The 23,765-nt window shown below is 47.1% G+C and overlaps 2 protein-coding genes across 13 annotated transcripts in view; one reads left to right on the forward strand and one right to left on the reverse strand.

Annotated features, from left to right (window-relative positions):
* Nucleotides 1-231: 231 nt before the first annotated feature.
* Nucleotides 232-10,850, forward strand: padi2 (peptidyl arginine deiminase, type II). Of its 2 annotated transcripts, none has more exons than XM_030374588.1 (16): nt 232-475; nt 2,452-2,629; nt 3,085-3,154; nt 3,669-3,730; nt 4,126-4,243; nt 5,233-5,385; nt 5,836-6,017; nt 6,468-6,571; nt 7,164-7,275; nt 7,497-7,604; nt 7,969-8,120; nt 8,482-8,629; nt 8,810-8,903; nt 9,012-9,091; nt 9,642-9,770; nt 10,269-10,850. In XM_030374588.1, exons 1-16 carry the CDS (start codon nt 312-314, stop codon nt 10,500-10,502), a joined length of 2,088 nt encoding a protein of 695 aa, XP_030230448.1. In that variant the 5' UTR covers nt 232-311; the 3' UTR covers nt 10,503-10,850. The 2 variants fall into 2 exon arrangements, with proteins under 2 accessions (XP_030230448.1, XP_030230449.1); XM_030374589.1 differs by lacking the exon at nt 232-475 and adding an exon at nt 813-1,036.
* The window catches only part of rap1gapb (RAP1 GTPase activating protein b), a 107,130-nt gene continuing 94,163 nt past the window's right edge, over nt 10,799-23,765 (reverse strand). For 4 of the 11 annotated variants that reach the window (XM_030374585.1, XM_030374576.1, XM_030374586.1 and 1 more), the window contains 10 exons: nt 23,608-23,694; nt 22,720-22,866; nt 20,299-20,430; nt 18,502-18,579; nt 17,725-17,834; nt 17,081-17,194; nt 16,015-16,156; nt 15,490-15,595; nt 14,054-14,154; nt 10,799-13,255 (listed from right to left, as the gene is read on the reverse strand). In XM_030374585.1, coding sequence (XP_030230445.1) covers nt 13,181-13,255; nt 14,054-14,154; nt 15,490-15,595; nt 16,015-16,156; nt 17,081-17,194; nt 17,725-17,834; nt 18,502-18,579; nt 20,299-20,430; nt 22,720-22,866; nt 23,608-23,694 — 1,092 coding nt within the window. In that variant the 3' untranslated portion in view covers nt 10,799-13,180. Of the gene's footprint in view, nt 13,256-13,722; nt 13,772-14,053; nt 14,155-15,489; nt 15,596-16,014; nt 16,157-17,080; nt 17,195-17,724; nt 17,835-18,501; nt 18,580-20,298; nt 20,431-22,719; nt 22,867-23,607; nt 23,695-23,765 lie in introns of all 11 variants that reach the window. The other 7 variants (XM_030374582.1, XM_030374583.1, XM_030374581.1 and 4 more) reach the window with 6 other exon arrangements.

Below are 23,765 nucleotides of genomic sequence, written 5' to 3' on the forward strand. Positions count from 1 at the left end.
TACATTAGTCATTTATCAGGGCTGTCTTTTCTAGTCAGAATGTTGGTATCACAACAAACAGTGTGCACCTTTTCTACTCGACACGTGTATAGGCAAGCCCCAATCCGCCTTTACATATCTCAACTTTTGGACAAAGGTACACAAAGCATATACACAAACGCATGCAGGTACATGCTACAGATGTGCCAACCACTGCCCAAACTCGTTTAATATTCCCTCTCATTGGTCGTATTACACGCAGGGAGGTTGAATAAAACTGCAGCAAGCATCACACCTATGCCATTGCTAAGCTGAGGCAGCCACCCATCAACATGAGCCACCAGGAGATTCTCGGGAAGCCTGTCTTCCACCACTGCATCGGGAGATGTCCCTTCGTGGACAGCGGTGCGTTCCAGCGGACCGTGAGGCTGGACGTCCACCACCGCCAGAGCGTGGTTCAAGTTATCGGGACGGTTCTGAAGGCGAGCTTGAGCAGGTGAGCGAACCAGACGTGTAGGCCAGGCCGGTATTATCTGCAGATGCACTTAAGTTATAGATTATAATTTGTATGATATTATATATTATTTTAATTATTTTATTATTTTGGTGTGAACCTATCCATTGGATATTTTCTAGGTCTATATTCATTTTAATACACATAGCCTATTGTTAACTCATTCAACAAAGCATGATGTCCCCGCGGCTGAAATAAGCGGACTGTGAACGTGAAACAGTAGTGGACAGGGAGGGGCGGGGGCCAGGTTTTGGGAAGGGGGATCGGATTGGCTACCGCCGGCTGACCAATCCCAGGACAGATCACTGGCCTCACCTGAGCCGTTGTTCCACCGTTGACCATTAGTGCTATCGGTAGTGGACATTCTCGCCTTCGTGGTCAGCCGGCTCTGCAAGTCCAGCTTTGGTCCTCCTCGGTACAGAAGTCCGTCGGTCAATATTTTCCAGTAGTCATGAGCGGCGAGCGGACGCTCCGGGTCAGGTGCGGGCAGACGAGCAGAGTGTTGTACGTGGTCGGGACGACTCTGTCCGTCAACCTCTGCAGGTAAATGGATCCATCAAGTCTGGGAAAATGTTTAGGCTTACGTTACTATTTTTTCTTCCATCTCAGTTTGATTTTAGACTCTTCATTTTCAATCAATCGTCCGTATCTATTATTGTGAGCAACTTTTGTGTTCCTATGTTTGTTTGTTTATTGTGTGACGTCAATTTAGCCGTCACGAGCCACACACAGTGGGTTTGAGTGGGATGTCAAAGCATGCCGTTGTCAGCCGCAGACAGATCAATGATTGTTTCCGATAGCTGGACACAATCCCTCGTCTGTTGCCTATTCAGCACCAGCGGTGGGCTTTTGTACAATTGAGACGGATTAAAAAAAACATCATGATCAGGCAATTCGGTTGTCTCAGTCACAAAGTGTGGTTGTGTTCGCCTGACCGCGTTGCGTGCTGACAGGGGGGCAATGCGCTGACTCACGCTTGTTCTATTTATTTACAAGAATCATCAATACCATTGAATTTGATTGAAACTCAAATGGAAGCAATTTATCATTTTTTAACCAAAGTGCTTCTGTTTTAGTTTGATTTACATCGAGTTATGGTAATATTGAGTTATGGTAATATTCTACGTATTCACGGTGATATTCTTTAAAACATTTTATTTCCTCTTCAGGTGTAGCACATCAGACTAATATACTGCACGTAGCTCTTAGAGCTGATAGTGTGCTGATAATGCATAATTCCAGCAATACAACATGTAGGAGCTGTAGGTGACTGTTGGAATTGAAGACAGTGCTGCAGGCCATTATTACGGGTCGTGTAAAGTTACAGTGGAAGAACAGGTTCCTCCCTCTGTTAGCTATGCCACAGTGTTTGTATATTGTAGTTTGTGTGATTAAACAGACCGCATTTTATCCACGTAGACAAAACAGTGCATCACTCCCATGTCCTTTCTTTTTCGTTTTGTAAATAGTGGGGTTGCAAAGCAAGCATCACTATTGTTATCATTTATTTTGTACCTTTTCATTGTTTGTGTTTCTTTTTTGTTCTTTTCAGGGGAATTCCTTCTCTATTTCAAGGGGAGGGAGTCATTTGTATCTCAGTGCCTCTATGAGTCCTAGTCCCTTTCTTATGACACGTGATATCATAAACAACTATAAATAAACTGAAATGCACGTGACTAACTCAAATGTCTGCCATCTATCTTTGGTCCCAAGCGACTCAGATACTGACACACATCATTCAGTAGGAGCAGGTTAGGGGGTTGGGTCAGGATGGGTCAGGATGGGTCAGGTTCAGATCAGGTTCGCCTCGGGGATCGACCCAAGAACCTTTCGGCTTGGAGTCTGAACACTCCTAACCCCTAGTGTGTGTGTGTGTGTGTGTGTGTGTGTGTGTGTGTGTGTGTGTGTGCGTGTGCGTGTGCGTGTGCGCGTGCGTGTGTGCGCGTGTGCGTGTGTAGGAGCGCTCCTCCGAAGTCCAAGGCCTTCAACGTCCAATGCACGCCCAATGTCCGGTTCAGCATCAGCCCCACCCCGGTCCCGGGCCCCTCCCCTTCCCCCGCCCCCCTGCCACTGAACAACAACACCCTGCTGTTCATCGTCATGAAGGAAGCCAGTATGGTTGAGAGTGACAGCAAGGTATGGGGGGGTGTTCCGGTATTTCGGGGGGGTTTCCGGTATTTCGGGGGTGGTGGGAGGGGGTCTACAGTCGTTTCTGCTTTGCCACACAACCGTTCCAACTTCCAATACTTGATACGGCTCTGAGCTGGAAGGGACATGCTAAAAATGCATGCATGTGCACACACGTGTATATGCACTCCAAGGCTTCACATGCACACACCAAGATTTGCAAATATACATATGCACACAAAACGCTTCTCACACACACACCCTGGCGGTGAATCGGAGCGGGTTTTATAAGGTTGATTGTGTGACCTGTAACGCAATGGGTGTCATAGGTTGCTGATGTCAAACTTTTCGAACATTTGTACTTGGGTTTTCTTATTTGCATGTCGCTTCAGATAAAAGCGTCTGCTGAATGCCCTCAATGTAAATGTAATTTGAGCATATCTTTTTCTTCTGCCGGTTGGAAGCTGTCCGTCACCTACTATGGAGACAACACGGAGGTCCTTGGGAAGGCCGTGCTTCACCTCACCGCCATCGGTAGGAGGTTCAAACCAAGCATCTGTGGGAGAACGTGTGTGGGAGAGAGCATCTGGCTCTCTGCCTAGAGCACATCTCAGACCCTCTTCAGACAAGTCCGGGCAAATGGATGAATATGATAGAAACATGCTTCTTGAATTAATTGCATACCCCCTAGAGCAATAAATCCATCAATCCCACTTGCCTAACCGGGTCTGGGATTATAAACTGTAATTACACAGGAATGCTGTTCTTGCATCTTGTTCTATGTTCCCCTTTCAATGTGTTGCAATGACTTGCCATGTTCGGGGTTGTGGTTATTTTGTTTATCCCATGTCTTGTTGCTTTGATGTTGTGCAGTGGCTCACATATTAAAAAAAAATGGTCATATAGCAGACACTTCTAACCAAAGCGACTAACAAGACTTCAAAAGAAGCATACATTCAAAATTGGAGTAGCTTCAAAGAAAGTTGAAATGCTGTGTGAGCCAAGAAAAACCAAGTTGAATTAATAGTGAACTTTTTGTCGTCTGCAGAGGTGTCACTGGACGTAGATGCCGACAGGGATGGTGTTGTTGAGAAGAACAACCCGCACAAGGTAACATTAGATAAATATGCATTCACTTCCTCCTTGGCTGCGACATACGGCAGCAATGAGGAAATAAAGTCTGTCTGAGGCTGACCAGATTGTGGGCCAATTTCGGCGAGTCAATCCTTCTGGTTGTCTTTGACCTTTGATCAGGAAATTTTAAATAAAGATATTGCAACATGAATACACGATACTTTATACAGGTCTAAAATGTAAGAAAAAATATATTCAATAGATAATTTTGCTTCTTCTTATTTTATTTTATAAGTGATGTCAAAATTGTGTTTCTGAACAGTTCTAAATAGATAGAATTCCCTGAAAAACACACACAAACAGCAAACAAACAAACAAACAAACACACACACAGAGTCCCATTAATGTCTGTATTCCCAATTGTTGTATAGGGGGCATGGACATGGGGCCCTGAAGGACATGGGGCCATTCTATTGGTCAACTGTGACTCTGAACAATTCTATCATAAAACTCCGGACAGTGACCGGAAACACATCACAGCAGTCTCTGGTAAATATCATTCGATTATTTTAATTGTATTAATATGTTTAACTCTTTTTTTATGTGTGATTGCGCAGCTTTTTGTTGTTGTGTTGTGACAAAAGACAAAAAAAAAGAAAACATATTTTACTACTTTTTCAAAAACATAGTTGTAAATCATGCAAAGTTAACATTGTCATGGGATTTGCCACTGAGGGGGTCTGTGTTTGCAATCAATCATACAAGATTCAGCAGATCGCTTTAGTGATGTTCAGTAGTTATTGTTTTAATTCGACATTTTGCCTCAGAAAAACGAAATAAAGAATTAGATGTTTAAATATAAATAAATATGCACATTTGATGATATATATTTTTGGTCATCCTGTAAATGTAATCATTACCTGCTCCTTGAAGTCCCGATGTGCAACATTTCAACTAACTTGGAGCTTTAAAGGACCTGTTCATATGTGTAGTCAATAATGATTGCAATATCTTTATCCCATAACACCACATCCTATAACATTTATATTTTACAAATAAAGGCTGACCAGCCCGTACTACTATCAACGCTCCCTAAACCCCTCCTCACCCAGACACCCCAGCTCCATACTCCCGTAACTGAATCGGACACATTGCGACTTTACATTTACATTGAGGGGATTTTGCTGACACTTTTATCCAAAGTGACTCGCAACCTTTCATTCACACATTCACGGCGGAGTCAACCACGCAGGACAACAGCGGGCTCGTCAGGAGCAGTCAGGGTTAGGCTTCTCACTCAGGGACACCGCGACACTCCGGGGATCGAACTAGCAACCTTCCGGTTACAAGTCAACCCGCGTGTATTTCACTGCATAACTTTTCGAGTAACCTCAAAGCTAGATCGATGATTAAAGAATAGCCTAGTATTGGGAGCGCAAATGTAATATTTCTCTTTTGCACACTCAAAAAGGAGCTCCAGATCAATCATGACTATATCTACGATCATCAATAACCCGATCGCTGGCCGGCCTCTCCAGATCTGAATGACATGTCGCCCATGGTTCTGCGGACCAAGGGTCCGGCCCAGCTGCCCCCAGGGTACAAGCTGACCCTGCACATCTCTCGGGGGGACGCCGAGAAGGTCCGAGTCTTCAGGTCCACGGCTGGAGACATGCTTAGCCGCTTTTTGGGTAAGTCCTGAGTGTCTCCATGAGGGCGATCTCACCCTCAACCCCGCCTCCATAGACACGGAAGGCTCAGGACATCAGCGGTAAGTGATATGAAGTTTGATCCCTGCATTTTGTCATGGAAATATAGTTAGGATTAACTTTTATTATTATTATTATTATTATTATTATTATTATTATTATTATTATTATAATACAGTATTTCCCTCCCCATAGCTCTCCAGTAACATTACCACTTGCCTACCTGCACACGTTATACCTTTTATATATTGTCTTGTTTAATATTTTGTACCTTGTATATATTTTAATTTAATTACATTTTCAACATGTGAGTAAACTAATACTAACATGTGTAAGTGTAATAACAATAAAAATAACGATAAAAAAAAGAACAATAAAACCTGAGTTAAATAATAATAACCCGACCCTTCCTATTCTCCGTGACTCTTGCAGGCAAGGTGTTCTTCCCTGACTTTGTGAAGCGCTACCCGCTGGTGCTGGACGATCAGGTGCTCTCCCAGGAGGTGCCCTACCAGGAGGAGACGAAGCTCTACGTGGAGGGCCTCCGCTTCCCAGACAAAGACTTCGACGGGCTGCTCAAAATACACCTCAGTCTGCTGGAGCCCATCTCTGAGGTGGGAGCGGTCATACCCAGGGGGGGGGGGGGGGGTATTCATGGGTGTTTTCACCGCTGAGTGGCAGTAGACTGCAGCCCGCATTTGAGAACACGCCTAACCCTGAGCGCACTTAGGGTCAGGAGAGAAACAACTCCCCAAACCAGAGTGGGAGTCACCATGACAGGGAGCAAAGGGCAGGGATCCCTCCCTTAAAATAGTGTGGCATAATAGTTCTGAAACTAAGGAACTATAACTATAGAGTAGAACCAGTGTTATAACAACAATAACAACAGCAACAATCTTTAGTCATTGAGCCGATTATTTTATCCAGTGAGGCTGAGGACGGTAAAACCATTGGACGATGTAGGATAGTGAAACATGAACTTTAGGGATATTGATCAGAACTTATAGGATAGTGATGCAAGACGTTATATGGAAGTGACCTGGTGTTGCTGCTTGTTGCTCCAGGACTTCCCAGAGACCCCCATCTACACTGACACCGTGGTGTTCAGGGTTGCCCCCTGGATCATGACCCCCAACACCCTCGAGCCCGTGGAGGTTTTCGTCTGCAGGTAGACGCTCGCTTGGTTGTAGGGCGCTAACCTCACTGTCCTAGTGTTATTCACTGTAGAAACTCACCACAAACTCACTGTCCTAGTGTTATTCACTGTAGAAACTCACCACAAACTGACTGTCCTGGTGTTATTCACTGTAGAAACTCACCACAAGCTCACTGTCCTAGTGTTATTCACTGTAGAAACTCACTACAAGCTCACTGTCCTAGTGTTATGCACTGTAGAAACTCACTACAAGCTCACTGTCCTAGTGTTATTCACTGTAGAACTCACTAAAAACTCAGTGTCCTAGTGTTATCACTGTAGAACTCACTAAAAACTCAGTGTCCTAGTGTTATCACTGTAGAAACTCACTCCAGACTCACTCTGTTGTAGTGTGTTATTGCATAATTGAAGTATATTTAATAGGTAGTATTCTCAGTATTAGGTATAGTTATAGTTGTATTATAGTAGTAGTAATTAATGTGCACATGTGGCGACATGTCTAGTCCTATAATGTGAATTTTATCCTGATGAACACAAAACGCTCCCTTTTATTTGAATGCTGGCTGGATCAACTGGATATCTTTGCATGTGGTGTCTCTTCCAGCACAAAAGATAACTACCCGTTCCTGAAGGGGATAACTGGCCTGGCGAAGAAGAACAACTACAAGCTGAAGGTGTGCTACGAGTACAAGAACCGAGGAGATCGCTGGATGCAGGTATGGTTTGAAGGAGTTCTGAAAACCATAAGAAGTAAATACTATGACTAACATTGTTAGTACCCATTACCCTTCACGTAAGCGCAATAGCGAAAGAGCAAATTCACCTTCATGAATTAGGGGATTTAATTATTTAGAACTCGATTTTTTACCATTTTGAGCACGATCTTTTTTTGATCATTGATGACGTTTGGATCCTTGCGTGTGCTTCCTCCCCCCAGGATGAGCTGGAGTTCGGCTACATCGACTCCCCTCACCAGCACTTCCCCGTGGTTCTGGATTCTCCTCGGGACGGGGACCTCAAGGACTTCCCCTACGACGAACTGCTGGTGAGAAACCTCCTCAGAAGCTCCCATCGGTATCTGGACAGCTCTACTACCACCTGTATTTCCTTAAAAGGGTTGATGTTTCAGGCAGGCAGTGGCTGAGAAGGCAGAGGAGGTTGTCAGGCAGCTCGAAGGTTGCTGGTTCGATACCCGGCTCCTCCTAGCCTAAGTTTCGAGGTGTCCCTGAGCAAGGCATCTAATCCTCACTGTCTCCTGATTACAGGGCTGTTCCGGTGCATTGGTTGTGTGTATGTGTGCACGGTCGGGTGAATGTGAGCCACTCATCGTAAAGTTCTTTGGGTGGCTGTGGATCAGAAAAGCGCTACACAAATGCAGTCCATTCACGGTGGTGTTTATTTCCGCGCAGGGCAAAGACTTCGGCTATGTGACGCGAGTGCCCGAGGACGAAGAGGTCAACAGCCTGGACTCCTTCGGTAACCTGGAGGTCAGCCCGCCCGTCACAGTGAACGGTAAACACTACCCACTGGGCCGGATCATCATCGGCGTGGCCTTTCCTACGTGAGTTTGTTACCGAGTCTGAAGTTTGAGTCGACGAACGTTTAATTCGCTTCAGCGAGAAACTTCACATATGTTGCTGGGATGATGCCAGGTTTCCTACAAATTTCTCAGTAACTTGAGGGAGGCTCTTTTAGTTCTTTAGAAACTGATTTCTTATCAGTGAAGTGCAGTTTATACTGTGGTTTATAGTATTGTTGACTGATAAGAGACGCAGGCCAGCTTGATAGACCAACCGTTTTTGAACAAGATAAATATATAAATGAGCTTAATTAAACTATTGGTGAACTTAGGAATAGTCGTCTTCTTCTCATTAAGAACGGGGCAACAAAAACACTGTAATCGTTCTCTCTCCCCTGCAAAGGTCAGCTCACGGTCGCAACATGACCAAGGTGGTCCAGGACTTCCTGTGGGCCCAAAAGGTCCAGGAGCCGGTGGCTCTGTTCTCTGATTGGCTCTACGTCGGTCATGTGGATGAATTCATGACCTTCGTTCCAGCACCCGGCCCTAAGGTAAATAATCTTCACAATCAGTATGTAAAAGCTATTTTAACCCTACTGCCATACGGCTTCAAACTAGTAGGTCAAAGGAGGTTGGAAATGCTTAAACATTTTCTGAATGAAATTGATAATTTGTCCCTTATATATCACCTCCTTCATACTTATCTGTCTGTCTGTCTATCTTGTGTGCAGGGTTTCCGTCTGCTGCTGGCCAGCCCAGACGCAGGCTACAAGCTGTTCAAAGGCCTGCAGAACGATGGGCACGGAAAGGCCAAGATCTTTGATGGTAATCAACAAATTATGGGATGTTTGTATGCCTGTAGCCAATGACGACTATAGCACTCTGTTTCTGGCTCTGTTTATATATCTCTGTTTCTCTGTCTCTCTCCATCAGGTCTGGGACCAGATGAAGAAATATCAGTGGACGAAATACTGGACAACGAACGTCTTAAATCTGAAAACGATTATGTACAGGTAGATGGCTTGTATCAGTGACACTTATTTTTAAGCTGCAGTATGTGGAATGGAGTGGCATCTAGTGGGTTGTTTTAGATTGCAAACAACTGAACACACCTCATCAGCCCTCACTGTCCAATGACGTAGGAGGAGCTACGGTGGCCTGTAGTGGCCTGCGTTGTGTGAGGGGCCAGAAAGTTCTATAATGATATATTCTCTGACAACAGCATGGAGAAGCCAATCATATTGTTGGTATAGGTTATAGCTGACAGGTAAGATAGCACAATAACTGTTTCCTGATGAACTCTTATGAACTCCCAAACAATTGGTAAATATTTTTGAGGCAGTTATATTGGTTACTCAACAGCTGTTGCGTGGGAGGTAGGAGCCACATTCTGGGCTTCAATAACTATAATTTAGGGTTTCATTATTGAGTTTAAGCTGTTGCTCATCAAACACAAAGCACAACAACAACTCCATTGAAGCGCATTCCCTCCAGTAGTCTCTGATGTGAAAACAAACAGAGAGGCGACGGAGGCTGGTTTCAACACACTCTCCCTGTCCTCAGAACTGCATCGACTGGAACAGAGACGTGCTGAAGAGAGAGCTAGGATTGGATGATGATGACATCATCGACCTGCCTATCCTCTTCAAGCTGATGGAAGACAACCGGGCGGTGGCGTATTACCCTGACATGGTGCGTGCCGTTACCCCAAAACGTGCATGTGTTCCCTGAGCCCGGTACAACGGACTGAACCAAGTGCTAGTATTAATCCCTTTCAATAGAGATTTAGCATCAATGTTCTTATGGTTGAGTTGCTTGTCGTTATTGATCGTCGCAAGCAGAACCTTGGCAAACACTGCGTTGAATGGTGAGTCAGTGGAGTGTGAGGCACAAACCTTTTGGCTAGGAGATAAATTCCTTAAGGCAAGCGCTACTAGACTATCCTGCTTCCGAGTTTCTACAGCGAAGAACAAGCTAGGACAGTGAGTTTCTACAGTGAATAACACACTAGAATAGTTAGTTTGGAGTGAGTTTCTACAGTGAAAAACACACTAGAACAGTTAGTTTGGAGTGAGTTTCTAAAACAGAGAAGGTTTTAGTGAGTTTCTACAGTGAATAACACTAGAAGAGTGAGTTTTTAGTGAGTAACACAAGTTTCAAAACCACCATCGCTCCCTCTCTCTCTCTCAGGTGAATATGATCGTGTTGGGCAAGGAGCTGGGCATCCCTAAGCCCTTTGGGCCCAAGGTGGACGGTCGATGTGCCCTAGAGGCAGAGATGACCTCCCTGATGGAGGCGCTGGGTCTGAACTGCACTTACATCGACAACTTCGCCTCCTACCACAAGCTCCTCGGAGAGGTGCATTGCGGGTCCAACGTCCGCCGGAAGCCTTTTGAGCTCAGGTGGTGGAACCTGGAGATGTGAGCCCGGTAACCGGGGCGACAACCGATGGTCGGTTTCTGAATCACCGAAGTTCGGTCGCACTAGTAGATTAGAGGGAGCTTCGGAAAGTACAACTATAATATTTTCAAGTATAATATTTCTATATGAGACGAGCTTTGTTTGACACTAAGTACAATGTTGGTATGTTAACATTTCATTTCAAGTTTGAAACGTGTCAGAACTACCCCTGGTATATCTTGACCTGAATAAGCCTTTAACATGCCTTAAGTCATTTCATTCAACCCAATGTGAAGTTGGCAGATTAGATATCACCTGAGTTCAACATGTTTCTCCATTTTTATTAAAGATTTTTGCTCTTATTTACAAAAAGGCTTGAAAGCAGTATTTACAAACATGGGCTTAAGCGGACGGTTGAAAGAAATATAAATACAATCATCTCAATCACAGCAAACGGACACCCCATCTGGAAATATACAAGCACAGTGAGAGGAATTAACTTTTGACGTGTAGTAACAACATTGAACCACAAGAGAGCGTATGGCATCTACTCAAGCATCTCAGAAAGCCAATCGGAAAATAGTGTTGAGGTTAAAACAATAGCAACCACGGTGGAAATGCCTGCAATAACACATATTGAATGTTTGCCTCAATTGTACAGGAATCCTGGGCAGTTCACAATATTTAGACACCTCAATATTATTTGCTTGTAGACCTCAGTGATTCCTTTCCCGAAACCAATTATTCACACTTTAAACTTCATCGGCTGCATATGAAGAACATTTCATATTTATTTCAGTCATTTCACAGAAACATATTTCTTCTCAAAGTGCTGCCGCCCGATCCGGCTTGATAATTGTAAGGAAATGAAAAAGTTTGAGAGCGTACATTTAAGTACAATAACCGTGGCCCAGGGTTACACAGTATCGCCGCTCAAAGAACAAGAAGATATGCATACGTCACTGCATACCTCTGCACCTTTACATTCAGGCCATCAGGTGATCCGCAACGAAGGGGTCACGACCCCTGTCTCCCCCCTAGCAGCCTCTGTTACACAATCACAATAAAGGCCGCTTCACCAAGGGGGTCAGTGTCACTTCATGTGTAGCGAACCAGGTCAGGTTAAACTGTTCATACAATATGCCTTCTGAAAGTTAGTGCTTCCTGAAACATAGGTACTGGTTAAAACAAACAAGCGAACTAGTACGTTAATTCTCGTTCATCTTCCTTCAGTTGAGTCTCCCCCCCACCCACAAAACTCAAGTTTCCCAACACAACCATAGGTCAGGCATGGCATTAGTGTGCTGTTCCCTTCTTTTGCAACGTACATTTATTTAAAAACTTTTGGCAAGCAGATTTACCCCATGCACCACAAGGCTTTTCTCTTAGAAGCTCCGTCACGTTGGTTGGTGACCGAGAGCGCTTTTAAATAAGTTATAAAATAACAAATTGCAACAGTATCTCACGGAGCGAATGGAGTCTGAAACAGAGGTCAGCGTCACACACACACTCACAAACACACACACACACACTTATGTTACATTGTGTCTCTCGACACAGACTCGACAGAATACCAGTTAATTATACAAAACCAAAGTCACGATGCTTAACTGTACACGCACATAATCAAAGTCATTGAGTGGCAGACTTATTGGAAATCAAGAGAAAATGTAGGTTTGTTTTTAGACCAACTAGAAACGTCAGACTCAGTTCTAAAACAGTGTTTGTTTGTTTTTTTTCTCAGTAGAAGGATGACAAATAACAACAAGTCCACTAATAGCCGTACAAAGATCCCTTCCACCACATGGAACAGCCACTAAGGGTTTTGAAGAGAAGCTTCAACCGGAACAATTAGAAGACAAGGAAACCCAATGAGTCATGAATTCAGGCCGGCCTCGGTCTGGCCCTCGTGCCGACAGCAACACAGACGGACCAGCGGACGCGACCACGACAGGAAATGATCAATTTAAAAAAAAAAACACTTCTTTCTCTCTGTATTTTTAATTCTACAACCCCTGACCTCTCATTTGAAACCCGTCCCACACCCCAGCCTCTCTTTCGTCTCAAACATCTCTCTCTTGTCTGTTGAGCCCTGTCTGTTGGAGACAAGACAGAACCCGACAAGTGTCTAACAAAGAGAACGCATGGGGAAGGGGGGGTGGGGGGGGGGGGGGGGGGGGGGGGGGGGGGTTCGGGCGGGGGGGTTTCCCCATGTGAGGGAGCGCCTCCCCCATCAGACAGGGTGAGGTGCGCTGGGTCGAGATGGCGGCTGGTCCCACCCTGATGGGGCCATGTTTGACACAGTAGTACGTCGCTCCTCTCAGAACAAGAACAAGAGGACCCAGGGCCATGGGGCCGTAGGACCACGGGGCCATAGGACCATGGGGCCATAGCGGCCAGTCTCAACTGACAGCCATCAAACAGGAGGTTGGATGGCGGATAGGTGCTATCCCCATTGTCCTGTCTGTGGTTAATAAAGTATTTCCCCTGGAGGTGCACTTCTGGGTCCGGCCTGTAGGGGGCAGCGACGCGGACCGGCAGGTACAAACATGTCTACGGATCTGCCTGGCATGTCGTGAGAGACTGCAGATACCCACAGGGCTGAGGAAGGAGGGGGAGATAGGGAGGGTGGGAGGGAGGGAGAGGGGGAGAGAAAGAAATATATATCTGTCGGTCTCTTGGATCCAGCGGGGGGCGGTCTTCTAACTCTGGTCGTCCTCCGGGTCGGTGGTGGAGTTGACGTGGCAACGCCTCGTGTCCTGCAGGGCGGGCCTCTTCTGGGGGGGAGAGTCGGACAGAGTCAGACCACGCAGGGCTCAACCGGGGGGAGGGGTCGGCCTCCAACCGTGTAGATAATTAATCTTTGAAGATTAAACATTAAAGATTATAAAATCAACACTGCAACTGAAGGGGAGACTAAGACCTTGGAGAACGTGCAGCATTATAGAGACTTAAATCTTTAAGGAGGGTATACCTTATTGAGTCCTTAAAGAGAAGTCAAACCTATATACTGTAGTGTTAAAACTTACCAGGAGGTAAATCATATTAAGAGACAAACTTTGTGGAGGGTTAAGTCTGGCTATGAAAGATGTGGTGAGAAAATGGCAGTTCAATATGCTGTTAAAATGGCGGGGAAATACAAACTACGTTCCAATTACTTCCCAGGCAATCTCATTCTCCCAACATGCACACACACACACACACACACACACACAGACGCACACACAAGCTCCCCGTGGCTGACCTGGAAACGGTCATCCATGTGGTGAGGAATGGAAGAGGGGCTAACAGGTCTGGACACAGACACAGAGAAGAGGAGCTGGTGGTTAAAGACAGGCAACAACAACAACAACACAGCAAGAACCAGCAACAAGTGGAACACGAGATGACAGGAGAAACAGCGACACCAGCCAATACCAACAGACCCAACAACAACAACAACAACAACAACAACAACAACACTCCAGAGCAGGAAGTCATTCAGAGGATACTTAACAACGGAAGGAGCTCACAACAAAGCCCAATACCCAGAGCAAGGCGAGTGTCTACCGGGGGCGGGGGGGGGGGGGTCTCACCGATGGGGTCTTGGGTTCCTGGCCGGGGGGGTGCTCCGTCTTGGCCTGGGCTTCTGTCCCTTTTGGCTCCGCCTCCTTGGCGAGATCGGGCCGCACGGACCCTACGAGGGAGGGGAAAAGGGGGGGGGGTAGGGGGGGGGACAGATGGAGCTGCTGTCAACACCAGGATGAACACCAAAGCGGGGGGGGTACAGAGGGGCTCAGGGCTGGAGGGCTGCTGAAGGACGGCGTCCCGCCACTGTCCCGTGACTGTCCCGTGACTGTCCCGGGAGGACGTTACCTCCAAACTGTTGATCTGACACTAGGGGGAGGGAATGTACCCACTAAGGACTAGAAACGTTTAGTGTGTGTGTGGGAGGGACGGGGACGTCCAGGGTCACGGTGGGTACTGGCACTGTTTAGGATCCTTATATAACCAGAACCCCCCAGCAGGGGTTATAATAGCTATTAATAACCAACCCGGTCTCACGAAAAGTCGTGACACTGTCACGTTATTTAATCTATTGAAACGTGATCAGGATCACGTATTTTCAAAATTTTCGTGTTTTACAGCACAAATTTCAAACCCATGTATTTCAAGTCAATGATAACTAACAATATGACAGCTTTTGGCCACCCATTTCTACTTAAACTTGTCTGTGAACAATATGACAGCTTTAGGCCACCCGTTTCTACTTTCACCTTTGATTCTGAGAAATTGTGACAATTCACGGATATATTAAATGCAGGTGCGCTGTATGTCTTGATGTTTATTTTATCTAGCCATCTACTGTCTTGTTTTTGGTTATGTGAATGAAAGTCCGCGTCGACGCCTCGCAAGTCCAGTGTCGCGAGCGGACGTTGCCATGACATCTAGAAATCATATCGTATTTAATGGGTTGTCACTAATATTGATGTGTTGGGCTTGATTATAACTCTTGAATAATATTGTTTGCACCACGGCCGGAAATTTGTGCTTTAAAACACGAAAATTTTGAAAATACGTGATCCTGATCACGTTTCAATAGATTAAATAACGTGACAGTGTCACGACTTTTCGTGAGACCGGGTTGTAATAACATGACAACCGCCAGCAATGAACCCGGCACTGTTCCGCAAGAGCAGTCTCCCGATCTGTTCTTATCTGGGAATTACCCTGATAGGCAAGGCCTTAAGAAGGTACGTCTTATCTTCCGTCTGGATATATGTCTACACGCGTCAACCAATGTGTACAAAATAATTACATTACAAATTCTACATGAATGTTGGGTTGTAACAACAACAAAAGAGGGTAAACGTAAGGATGAACCAGGAGGCCCATATCATGTGACATGAAACACGACCCTCTCCCTCCAGGTCTCCATTCATCGCAGTTCTGTTGCATGTTACATGAGGCAGGCAGTCCTGTCGGGGGTCCGGGTGAACAGAAGCTGGTGGGGCTCAGGTCCTGGGCTCACCTGGTGACCCTCCCCCCGGGCCGGGGCTGCAGAAGCCGTCCTCGGTCCAGGAGCTGTACATGAAGGAGTCCCTCTTGTGGGGCGTCCCAGCCGAGGACAGGCTCTCCTGTGGGGGACAGACAACAGCCACGATGGGTTCTCATGTTGACCTGAGCCTGTTTGTAAAGCCCCGGCTGAAGGGACTAGCGTGTAGCTCCTCTGATGGCCTGTAGGGGGCGCCCGCTGGTCTGATGCCAAAAGGCCCGCTGCCAATGTGAGTTAATGGGAACAATACGATTTAATCCTAGAAATAAATAGCAGATAATTGTTGTCACTCAGTTAGGATATAAGCAGTCAACTTGTTGACTACTTGTTGACGTTTATTTAATTGAAGAGTTATTCCGTTTTGTATATTAATGAGTTTTGGACTTCTGCCAGGCAGCCATTCAATTCCCAAATCGTCGTGCCAGATATGGATCTTTTCCCCTGCGGGTCGCACCAAACCCAGGCGACTCTCTCTCTCTCTGTCTCTCCGTCCGTTCTCACCAGTCCCGTGTCGTAGTCGTCCCCGACCTCTGGTTCTCCGTCGTGTTCCTCCACCACGCTGGCGAAGCTGCTGGCGTTGGAGGAGGAGCGGGACATGTCCTGGGCCTCCGGGATGGAAGGAGCCCTGCAGCACAGAGCAGAGCTGCACCCTAGGTTAGCCTGCTCACAGAGAAACCGTCCGGGGTCAGTCAGTCAGTCAGTCAGTCAGTACTTAGGCTAAAGAGAAAACAATCATGCATGTAAAAAATATACATTTACTCTTTTTCCCCCAATTTTTTAAAGGTTGGGTATGGGATTTGCAAAACGCCAGCAGATTTTGAAAATACACAACTCAAATGGTCCTACCCCCTCTCCTTAAACGCTGACTCTGACTCCACCCATTACAAGTACATGGACGCGCAATCATGCACCATTAGGTAGTTAGCTAGCTCCAGTAGCTACCGCAGGATAACAACAAACAGAAGCTTGCTCTGGGTCACAACCTTTGAGTACGTGCTAGAAGTAAGTACGTTTGATTGACGTACTTACTGTCCAATGCCACTCGGTGGGTCTGGAAATCATTGGCTGGAGTTTTTCGAGCCCTGCCCGTTCCACAGATGATTGACTTGAATAATTTTCATGTCAGTACTTCTAACTCAGTGGCTGTAAGTGGGTTATGATAAGGATTTCAAGTAATTTTGCAAAAATGGCCTAAAAAGAGAATTCCATACCCAACCCTTTAAGTAAAGCTCTAAATAAAGAGCTCCTATTTTACCACCAAGTTTTGGAGGTTTCAGCCATTGCAAGCTATTTCAAATTCTGCCTTTTCCAGTGCCTTAGTGACATCACAAGTGAGAGTGTCCACCTATGTGTATTGATAGATAAGCCTACCAGTTGCTACAGTCCACTGGGTAGGCCGGTAGACTGATCCATCCAGTATACATCTGTATGGATACGCCCTCTTGTGACGTCACCAAGTCACAGGGCACGATGGATTCATTAGATCTAACTGTTTTTCTACTCAGTCATTGACTACTATCTATTACACTATTCGCTGCAAAGGTCATTAAATGCCTGCACTAGCCACCTGTTCCTGGCTGTGGTTGTCTCTGGAGAGCTGTGATTGGAGGAGAATTCTTTGGCGTCCTGGAACATATGGCTACCATCTGGAGTCCTCTGTGTGTTGGGGGAAACGTCCCGACTGGAGGAGCAGAGGGAAGGATGGATTGAGGAAATGGTTCAGTTCATATGTCCAACATTAGTAGTACATATCGTCAATGTCAGGCGCAAACTGTGTGTCCTTACTACTAATCAGAGTTTCAACCGAGTTTGCCTGTTTGAGGTTGTTCATGTCACGACACTAGGCTCCCACGTTGTGCACTTGCGTTCGCCTACATGCGTATCTCTGTTATGGTAAATGTGTAGACATTAATATTGTACCAAAGTCAAGCTCAAATTTGCTTAGGTTTTTGAACAGCCACCTATTCGGCCATACACATGCTTTACATTTCTCTCATCCATCGCAATGAGCAAAGTGCTGTGTTGCTAGTGTTGTTTACATGTGTGGCAGGCGTGCTTCTTGAAAAAAAATGTTGGCAATGGATGTCTTAAAGAAGTCATAGAGGCTGCTACAATTTGATTCCCCAGACCGCCAGTATGGTCCTTTTCATTTCCGGCAGAACCCAGATGCAACCAGTTGTGGAGCTGGGCCTGCTCCTGACCCACACCCACCTCCTCTCCTGCACCTCCTGGATGTTCTCGATGCCGATGGCACTGCTGCGGCGCGAGCTGAAGGGTCCCGACTTCTTCCTGGTGGGGCTCTTCCCTGGAATGATCAGGGACTAGGGGTGCGGGGTCAGGCAGACACACAGACACACAGTCAGTCCCTGGGAGTAGCCACGGCCCCCTCCTTCCCCGACAAGCACAGCGTGACCAGGAGTGAATGGCGGGTGACCGGTGGTGTGCAACAAAATGAATAATTCATGTGTCGCCAAGTCTTGACATTATGAATCATGGGAAAACGAAATGAAATGTATTCCTGCTCCTCTTATAACATCCTGGAGCAACACTAGGCTTGGCAGGGCTGCAATCTACATCAGGACAGGTTTCTGCCACATACGGTACATTAAACTCTGACGAACTCTGACACATACTGGGAATCGTGATGCAGACAGTGAGTCCCCATGCTGTGGAATGTAGTCATGAATACATGAGTATGCCTTGTTATTTTTGTGTGAGTGAATGGGTACATCCCAGATTTTAATAGTAACAAAACAACACAATCAATGGCTTTTTCCCCTGTTAAGTCTAAAGGTATTCCGCCCATCTTTTGGCATCGTAACACGGCACGGACAAATCGGAGAAGGACAAACACCAGGGGGGAACACACAGGGCCTGCTAGAGCGTGGAACAACATGACGTGGGTGATGTGTGAACGACAGGGGTGGGGACAGACCAACGAGGGATCGACGGCGTAGGGCAAACGTAAAGTAAGAGTTATACAGGAACCTCTTCTATGGTGCCTATCCCTATGGCACTGCCGCGACGTCCGTATCTACCGGGGCTTTTGCCGGGGACAAGCAATGACTGAGCCACAGACGATAGAGGAGGCAGAAACAGAGAGAGAGAGAGAGAGAGAGGGGGAAGAGAGGAAGAGAGGGAGAGAGAGAGAGAGAGAGAAAGAGGAATTAAGGTTGAAAGAGCAGCGTCCACCAAAACCAGTAAAAGAGGCACAAAGAATCAAGAGCATCTCATGCAAACAGCAGTAGGTCAGGAGCAGCCGAGGCAGGGTTGTCTGCAGCCCAGCGAGGACAGATGAGAGCGGCTTAGAAGAAGGGGTTTGGCTGCGCGGCTCCAGACAGAGGAGAGAACACTGAAGAACACAGATCAAAGGAGTCAAGAGGAGAAAGGAGGAGACGGAGCAGTTCAAGGTCCAGCAGGGGAGGGAAGGAAGGACATAAAGAAAGGCAGGGGGCATGTCCGCTGGTCTCGGGTCCTCGACATAGCGAGTGGAAAATGCTGAGAAGAGAAACACACACAGGAGAGAGAGAGAGCAAGAGAGAGAGAGAGAGATAGAGCAAGAGGGAGAGGGAGAGTGAGCGCACGAGAGGGAGAAAGACATAGGGAGAGAGGGAAAGGGAGAGAGGGAGAGAGAGAGAGAGAGAGAGGGAGAGAGAGAGGGAGAGGGAGAGCGAGAGGGAGAGCGAGAGGGAGAGGGAGAGCGAGAGAGCAAGCGTGCGCGAGAGAGAAAGACATAGGGAGTGAGGGAGTGAGGGAGGGAGGATGGGAGGGAGAGAGGGGAGGGAGTAGCATACACAAGTCAAGCCCAATTTCGCCCTTAGTTGCACAATATCGATTTGGGTTAAACTAGATCCATCTGAAGTGAAAAGCCTGAGAGACCTGGAGGTGAATAAATGATAGCATAATACCCTTCATTATTCCTCAGAGACATAACTGGTATTGGCAATGAAAATGCCAACAGAAGAAAAAAGACCTCTTGATGGATCCTGTTTGACCCCATCTCTAAAAGGAACCCAGAGAAGGTTTAGTCAGAACAGCCGGGACATGCACAGATTCAAGGACGGGTGCCCTGAGCAGGGATGTCAGTGCTACATCAACAACAACAACAACAACAACAACAACAACAACAACAACAACAACAACAACAACAACAAAGGAACCGCTGTGAATAAGCAGGTAGTGGAGGGAGGGGCGTAGGGAGGTGGGCGGTGGGGGGGAGGGTCAGCTCCATCCATCAGCTAACCTCAGGAGGATAGAGGCACTAACCAGCGAGACGGGGCCGGGGGAGTCACAGGACGGCCACTTAGGACTCACCCCACAAAGGAGACACAGCTTGTGAATTCAAACACACACACATCCTGTTGCTCTAAACCTCTGTTTTCAACAGGGCGGCTCTCCCAACCGATGAAAGACAAAACAACAAACGAGTGGATTGAGTGAGTGCGGCTGATGCGCTCGGGCGAAACAGAAATAGCACAAATAACAGAGTGTGTTAGACAGGCCTCTTGAATGTGAAGCCGGTGGAAAAAGTTAAGATGACATGAAAGTGTGCACAGTGGCTGGATGAAAAAAGTGTTAATGTCGGTAGAAGGTTGAAGTTGAAAAAGGTATGAATAAAAGTCTGCCTTTGGGAAAGTACGGGACGACTTTAGCATCCCTTATACACTACTATGTCAACATTAAGGGTTACATGTGTTCTTTTGTGTCGATATTATATGTGTATATATGTGTGTGTGTGTGTGTGTGTTGGGTGGGCCTCTGGCGAACCAAAGGGCTTCTACTTACTATCCCTGGGGCTTTGGGGCTCTCAGCGGGATTGTGGGTAAAGCTGCCGCTGTGACTAGTGGAGACAGTGTGTGACCGCTTGCTAGTGAGCCCCATGGCGTCCATAGACTGGCTCCTGCTGCGAATCACCCGCTAGGAGAGACCAGGACACACGTCAGTAGGCTTCCACACGCTACGTCTCTACACCGTCAGTAGGCTTTCACAAGCCACACAGTCGGTAGGCTTTCAAACTCGACAACGTCAGCGGGGTCAACACACTAACACCGTCTGTAGGCTTCAACGCGCTTCGTCACTACACCGTCAGTAGGCTTTCAGAAGCCACGCAGTCGGTAGGCTTTCACACGCTACACCATCAGTAGGCTTTCAAAAGCTACTCCGTCTGTAGTCTTTTAGACACTGCCGTCGGTAGGCTTTCACATGCTACATCGTCAGTAGGCTTTCACATGCTGCAGTGTCAGTAGGGTCAACGCGTTACACCGTCAGTAGGCTTTCACAAGCTACCCCGTCAGTAGGCTTTCAGAAGCTAGAGTCGGTATGCTTTCAAACGCTCCAACATCAGCAGGGTCTACACGCTACACTGTCAGTAGGAGGCCTCATCCTACTCCGTCAGTAGGCTTTTAGACATTAAACACTACACCGTCAGCAGGGTCAACACACTACACCGCCAGTAGGATAACAGAATATACACATTCCGTAGGCTTTCAAATGTTACACTGTCAGTAGGCTTTCACACATTAAAACATTCAGCGTCAGTAGGCTACCCTGACACCCGGCTGTCTACGTTAACAGTAAACAGTGTGTGTCTTGGATGATAATTAGATGTATCCTTTTCTCGAGGAAGTGAACCAGACAAACTAAATGAGGCCTCCATTCAGACTGAACAAACACTGTAATTAAAAGACAGAACCGAGTTTGGCTGGTTAAGGTTGTTCATGTCAGACACTAAGCTTTCTGGTTTTTGTACCTACATGCGTATCTCTGTTATGGTAAGTGTGTGAATTAGTTGTTTGAGTATGTGTCTGATATACCAACTTTGACCACATGGGGGCAGTAGCAGTCAAGAGAGGGGGAAGGGAGGGCAGAGAGAGAGCAAGAGAGAGAGGGAGAGAGCGTGAGAGGTGGGGGATTGAGAGAGAATGTAGAAAGCATACAGCGAGATGAGGAACTTAGTGTGCAAGCAAGGTACAGAGAGAGCACAAGAGAGACAGAGATTGGGAAAATAGATCAAAGAAAAACTATTCGAAACTCTGAGTCGGGGTCAGAGACGCAGGCAGAGAAAGAGTGTTTGGACAAAAGGCAGTGTAAAAAAATGATGTTTTTCAACATGAAGCCATGAAGAGTTTCTAGAAGTATTAGCCCAGGGATAGAGCTAGAAAGGATGAGTAGTGATCCCTGTAATACTTGGCAAGAGAGATTTACAATGAGAGAGAGAGAGAGAGAGAGAGAGTGAGAGCAAGAGAAAAAGCCAGAGCAGGAGCGAGAGCGAGAAAGAGAGAGAACTGAATCTGAGAACAGTGAGAAAGTGGCGAAGAGCGAGAGAGGTACAGCCAGAATGAGATGAATGTATAACGAGAGAAAGAGAGAGAGAGAGAGGAGAGGCGCGGAGAGAAGCAACACCCAAATATGGACCATGAATAAGGAAACAGCACAATGTGGAACTGACAGAGTTGAGATGAGGAGACGAGGAAAGGGGAAGACGAGGAGAGGAGGAGACAAGGAGACACGCAGGGGGGGGTGAGGCGTCCGCCAGCAGCATCATCAGGCCTTAATGAGGGGTCATTAAGCCGTCCATTTGATACACACACACCACCACCACCACCACCCCCGCCACCACTGCCACAACCACCACCTCTCCGGTCCAGGCTGCGCTCCAACAAGCTAATAGCCCCTGATGATGAGACCACCACCAGCACCATCACCACCACCATCCCCACACCACCACCAACGGAGACAGGCAACCCACGTGCACCACGGCGCCCACGTGCACGTCATGGACCGCACCCCCCGCTATGATGCCACACAGACACACACTCCACCGGGGAGAGAGACGGAGGAGGCCTGTGAAATATGGCACAGCAGGCCTGGCTCCCTCCGAGATTCAGTAGGTTTGCTACACTTTTCACAGTTTGCCATGTGTGTGAAAACGGCGAATCTCATGGGGGGGGGTGGGGGGAGAGAGGGTGAGATAGAGTGCGGGAGAGAGAGAAAGTATTTTCACACTGCAGTGCATAACAACATAATATACCAAAATAATGTTTTCATAGCTCTCTCTCTCTCTCTCTCTCTCTCTCTCTCTCTCTCTCTCTCTCTCTCTCTCTCTCTCTCTCTCTCTCGTACGTTGTGAGCAGCAGTGAGCATGCGGGTGTCTTGGCGGGGGGGGGGGGGGGGGGGGGGGGGGGGGTACGTCAGTGGTGTGTTTACCTTAAAGGACTCGAAGAAGCCCCCCCCTCCCCCCACTGCGGCCCCGTTCTCCAGCTTCTCGTCGTCGCCCCCCAGTCCCATCATGGCCTGGGTGTTCAGGTGCAGCTCCTCGTACAGGGTCTCCAGCAGGGCCGAGCGTGTCCGCTCCTTCACACACACACGTAGACATGCATGCACACACACACACACACACGAAGACACGCATATGTAGACATACACACACACACCCAAACACGTAGACACACACAGACACACGTAGGGACCCACGCGCACACACGTAGACACGCACACACACACACACACACACACACATGTAGACACGCACATACACACGCGCACACACACACGTAGACATGCACGCGCACACACACACACACACACACACACACACACACACACACACACACACACACACACACACACACACACACACACACACACACACACACACACACACACACACACACACACACACACACACAGGCATGCACACGGCATTAGGTCACTAGACTGATTAATAAAAAAAATTCTATAAAGGGACATTTCAACATTAACGCGATGCGTTTTGCAAGGGTTTCCTTTTCTTTTAAGGAACAATGAATAAATGCCAACAGTGGCAGTTATGTCGTAACATAAAAACCCACACACCAACACCCACATCCACACACACCAACACCCACACCCACACCCACATCCACATCCACACACACACACACACACACACACACACACACACACACACACACACACACACACAACCGTGTATCCAAAACTGCATATGAGCTAACACACATAAACAAGCTACCATCACCACTCCTCCCACAGTGTGCTGCAGAGGGTGCTAAATGTTTGTCGCTTAAGGTGTCGCAGGCTGCCACAGCCTCTCACCTCGAGCTTGGCAAACTTCTCCGCCTTGTAGCACGCATACTCCGCATTAATGAGCTTGGTGAAGAGGAACTCATGGAACTCCGGGCCCTGAGAGACAATCATGTATTAGAGCATTTTTTAAGTGGAACGTAGCGTAGCATAGTCTAGTGTCGTATGCT

The sequence above is a fragment of the Gadus morhua genome, chromosome 13, assembly GCF_902167405.1.
Source record: "Gadus morhua chromosome 13, gadMor3.0, whole genome shotgun sequence".
NCBI classification, from domain to species: domain Eukaryota; kingdom Metazoa; phylum Chordata; class Actinopteri; order Gadiformes; family Gadidae; genus Gadus; species Gadus morhua.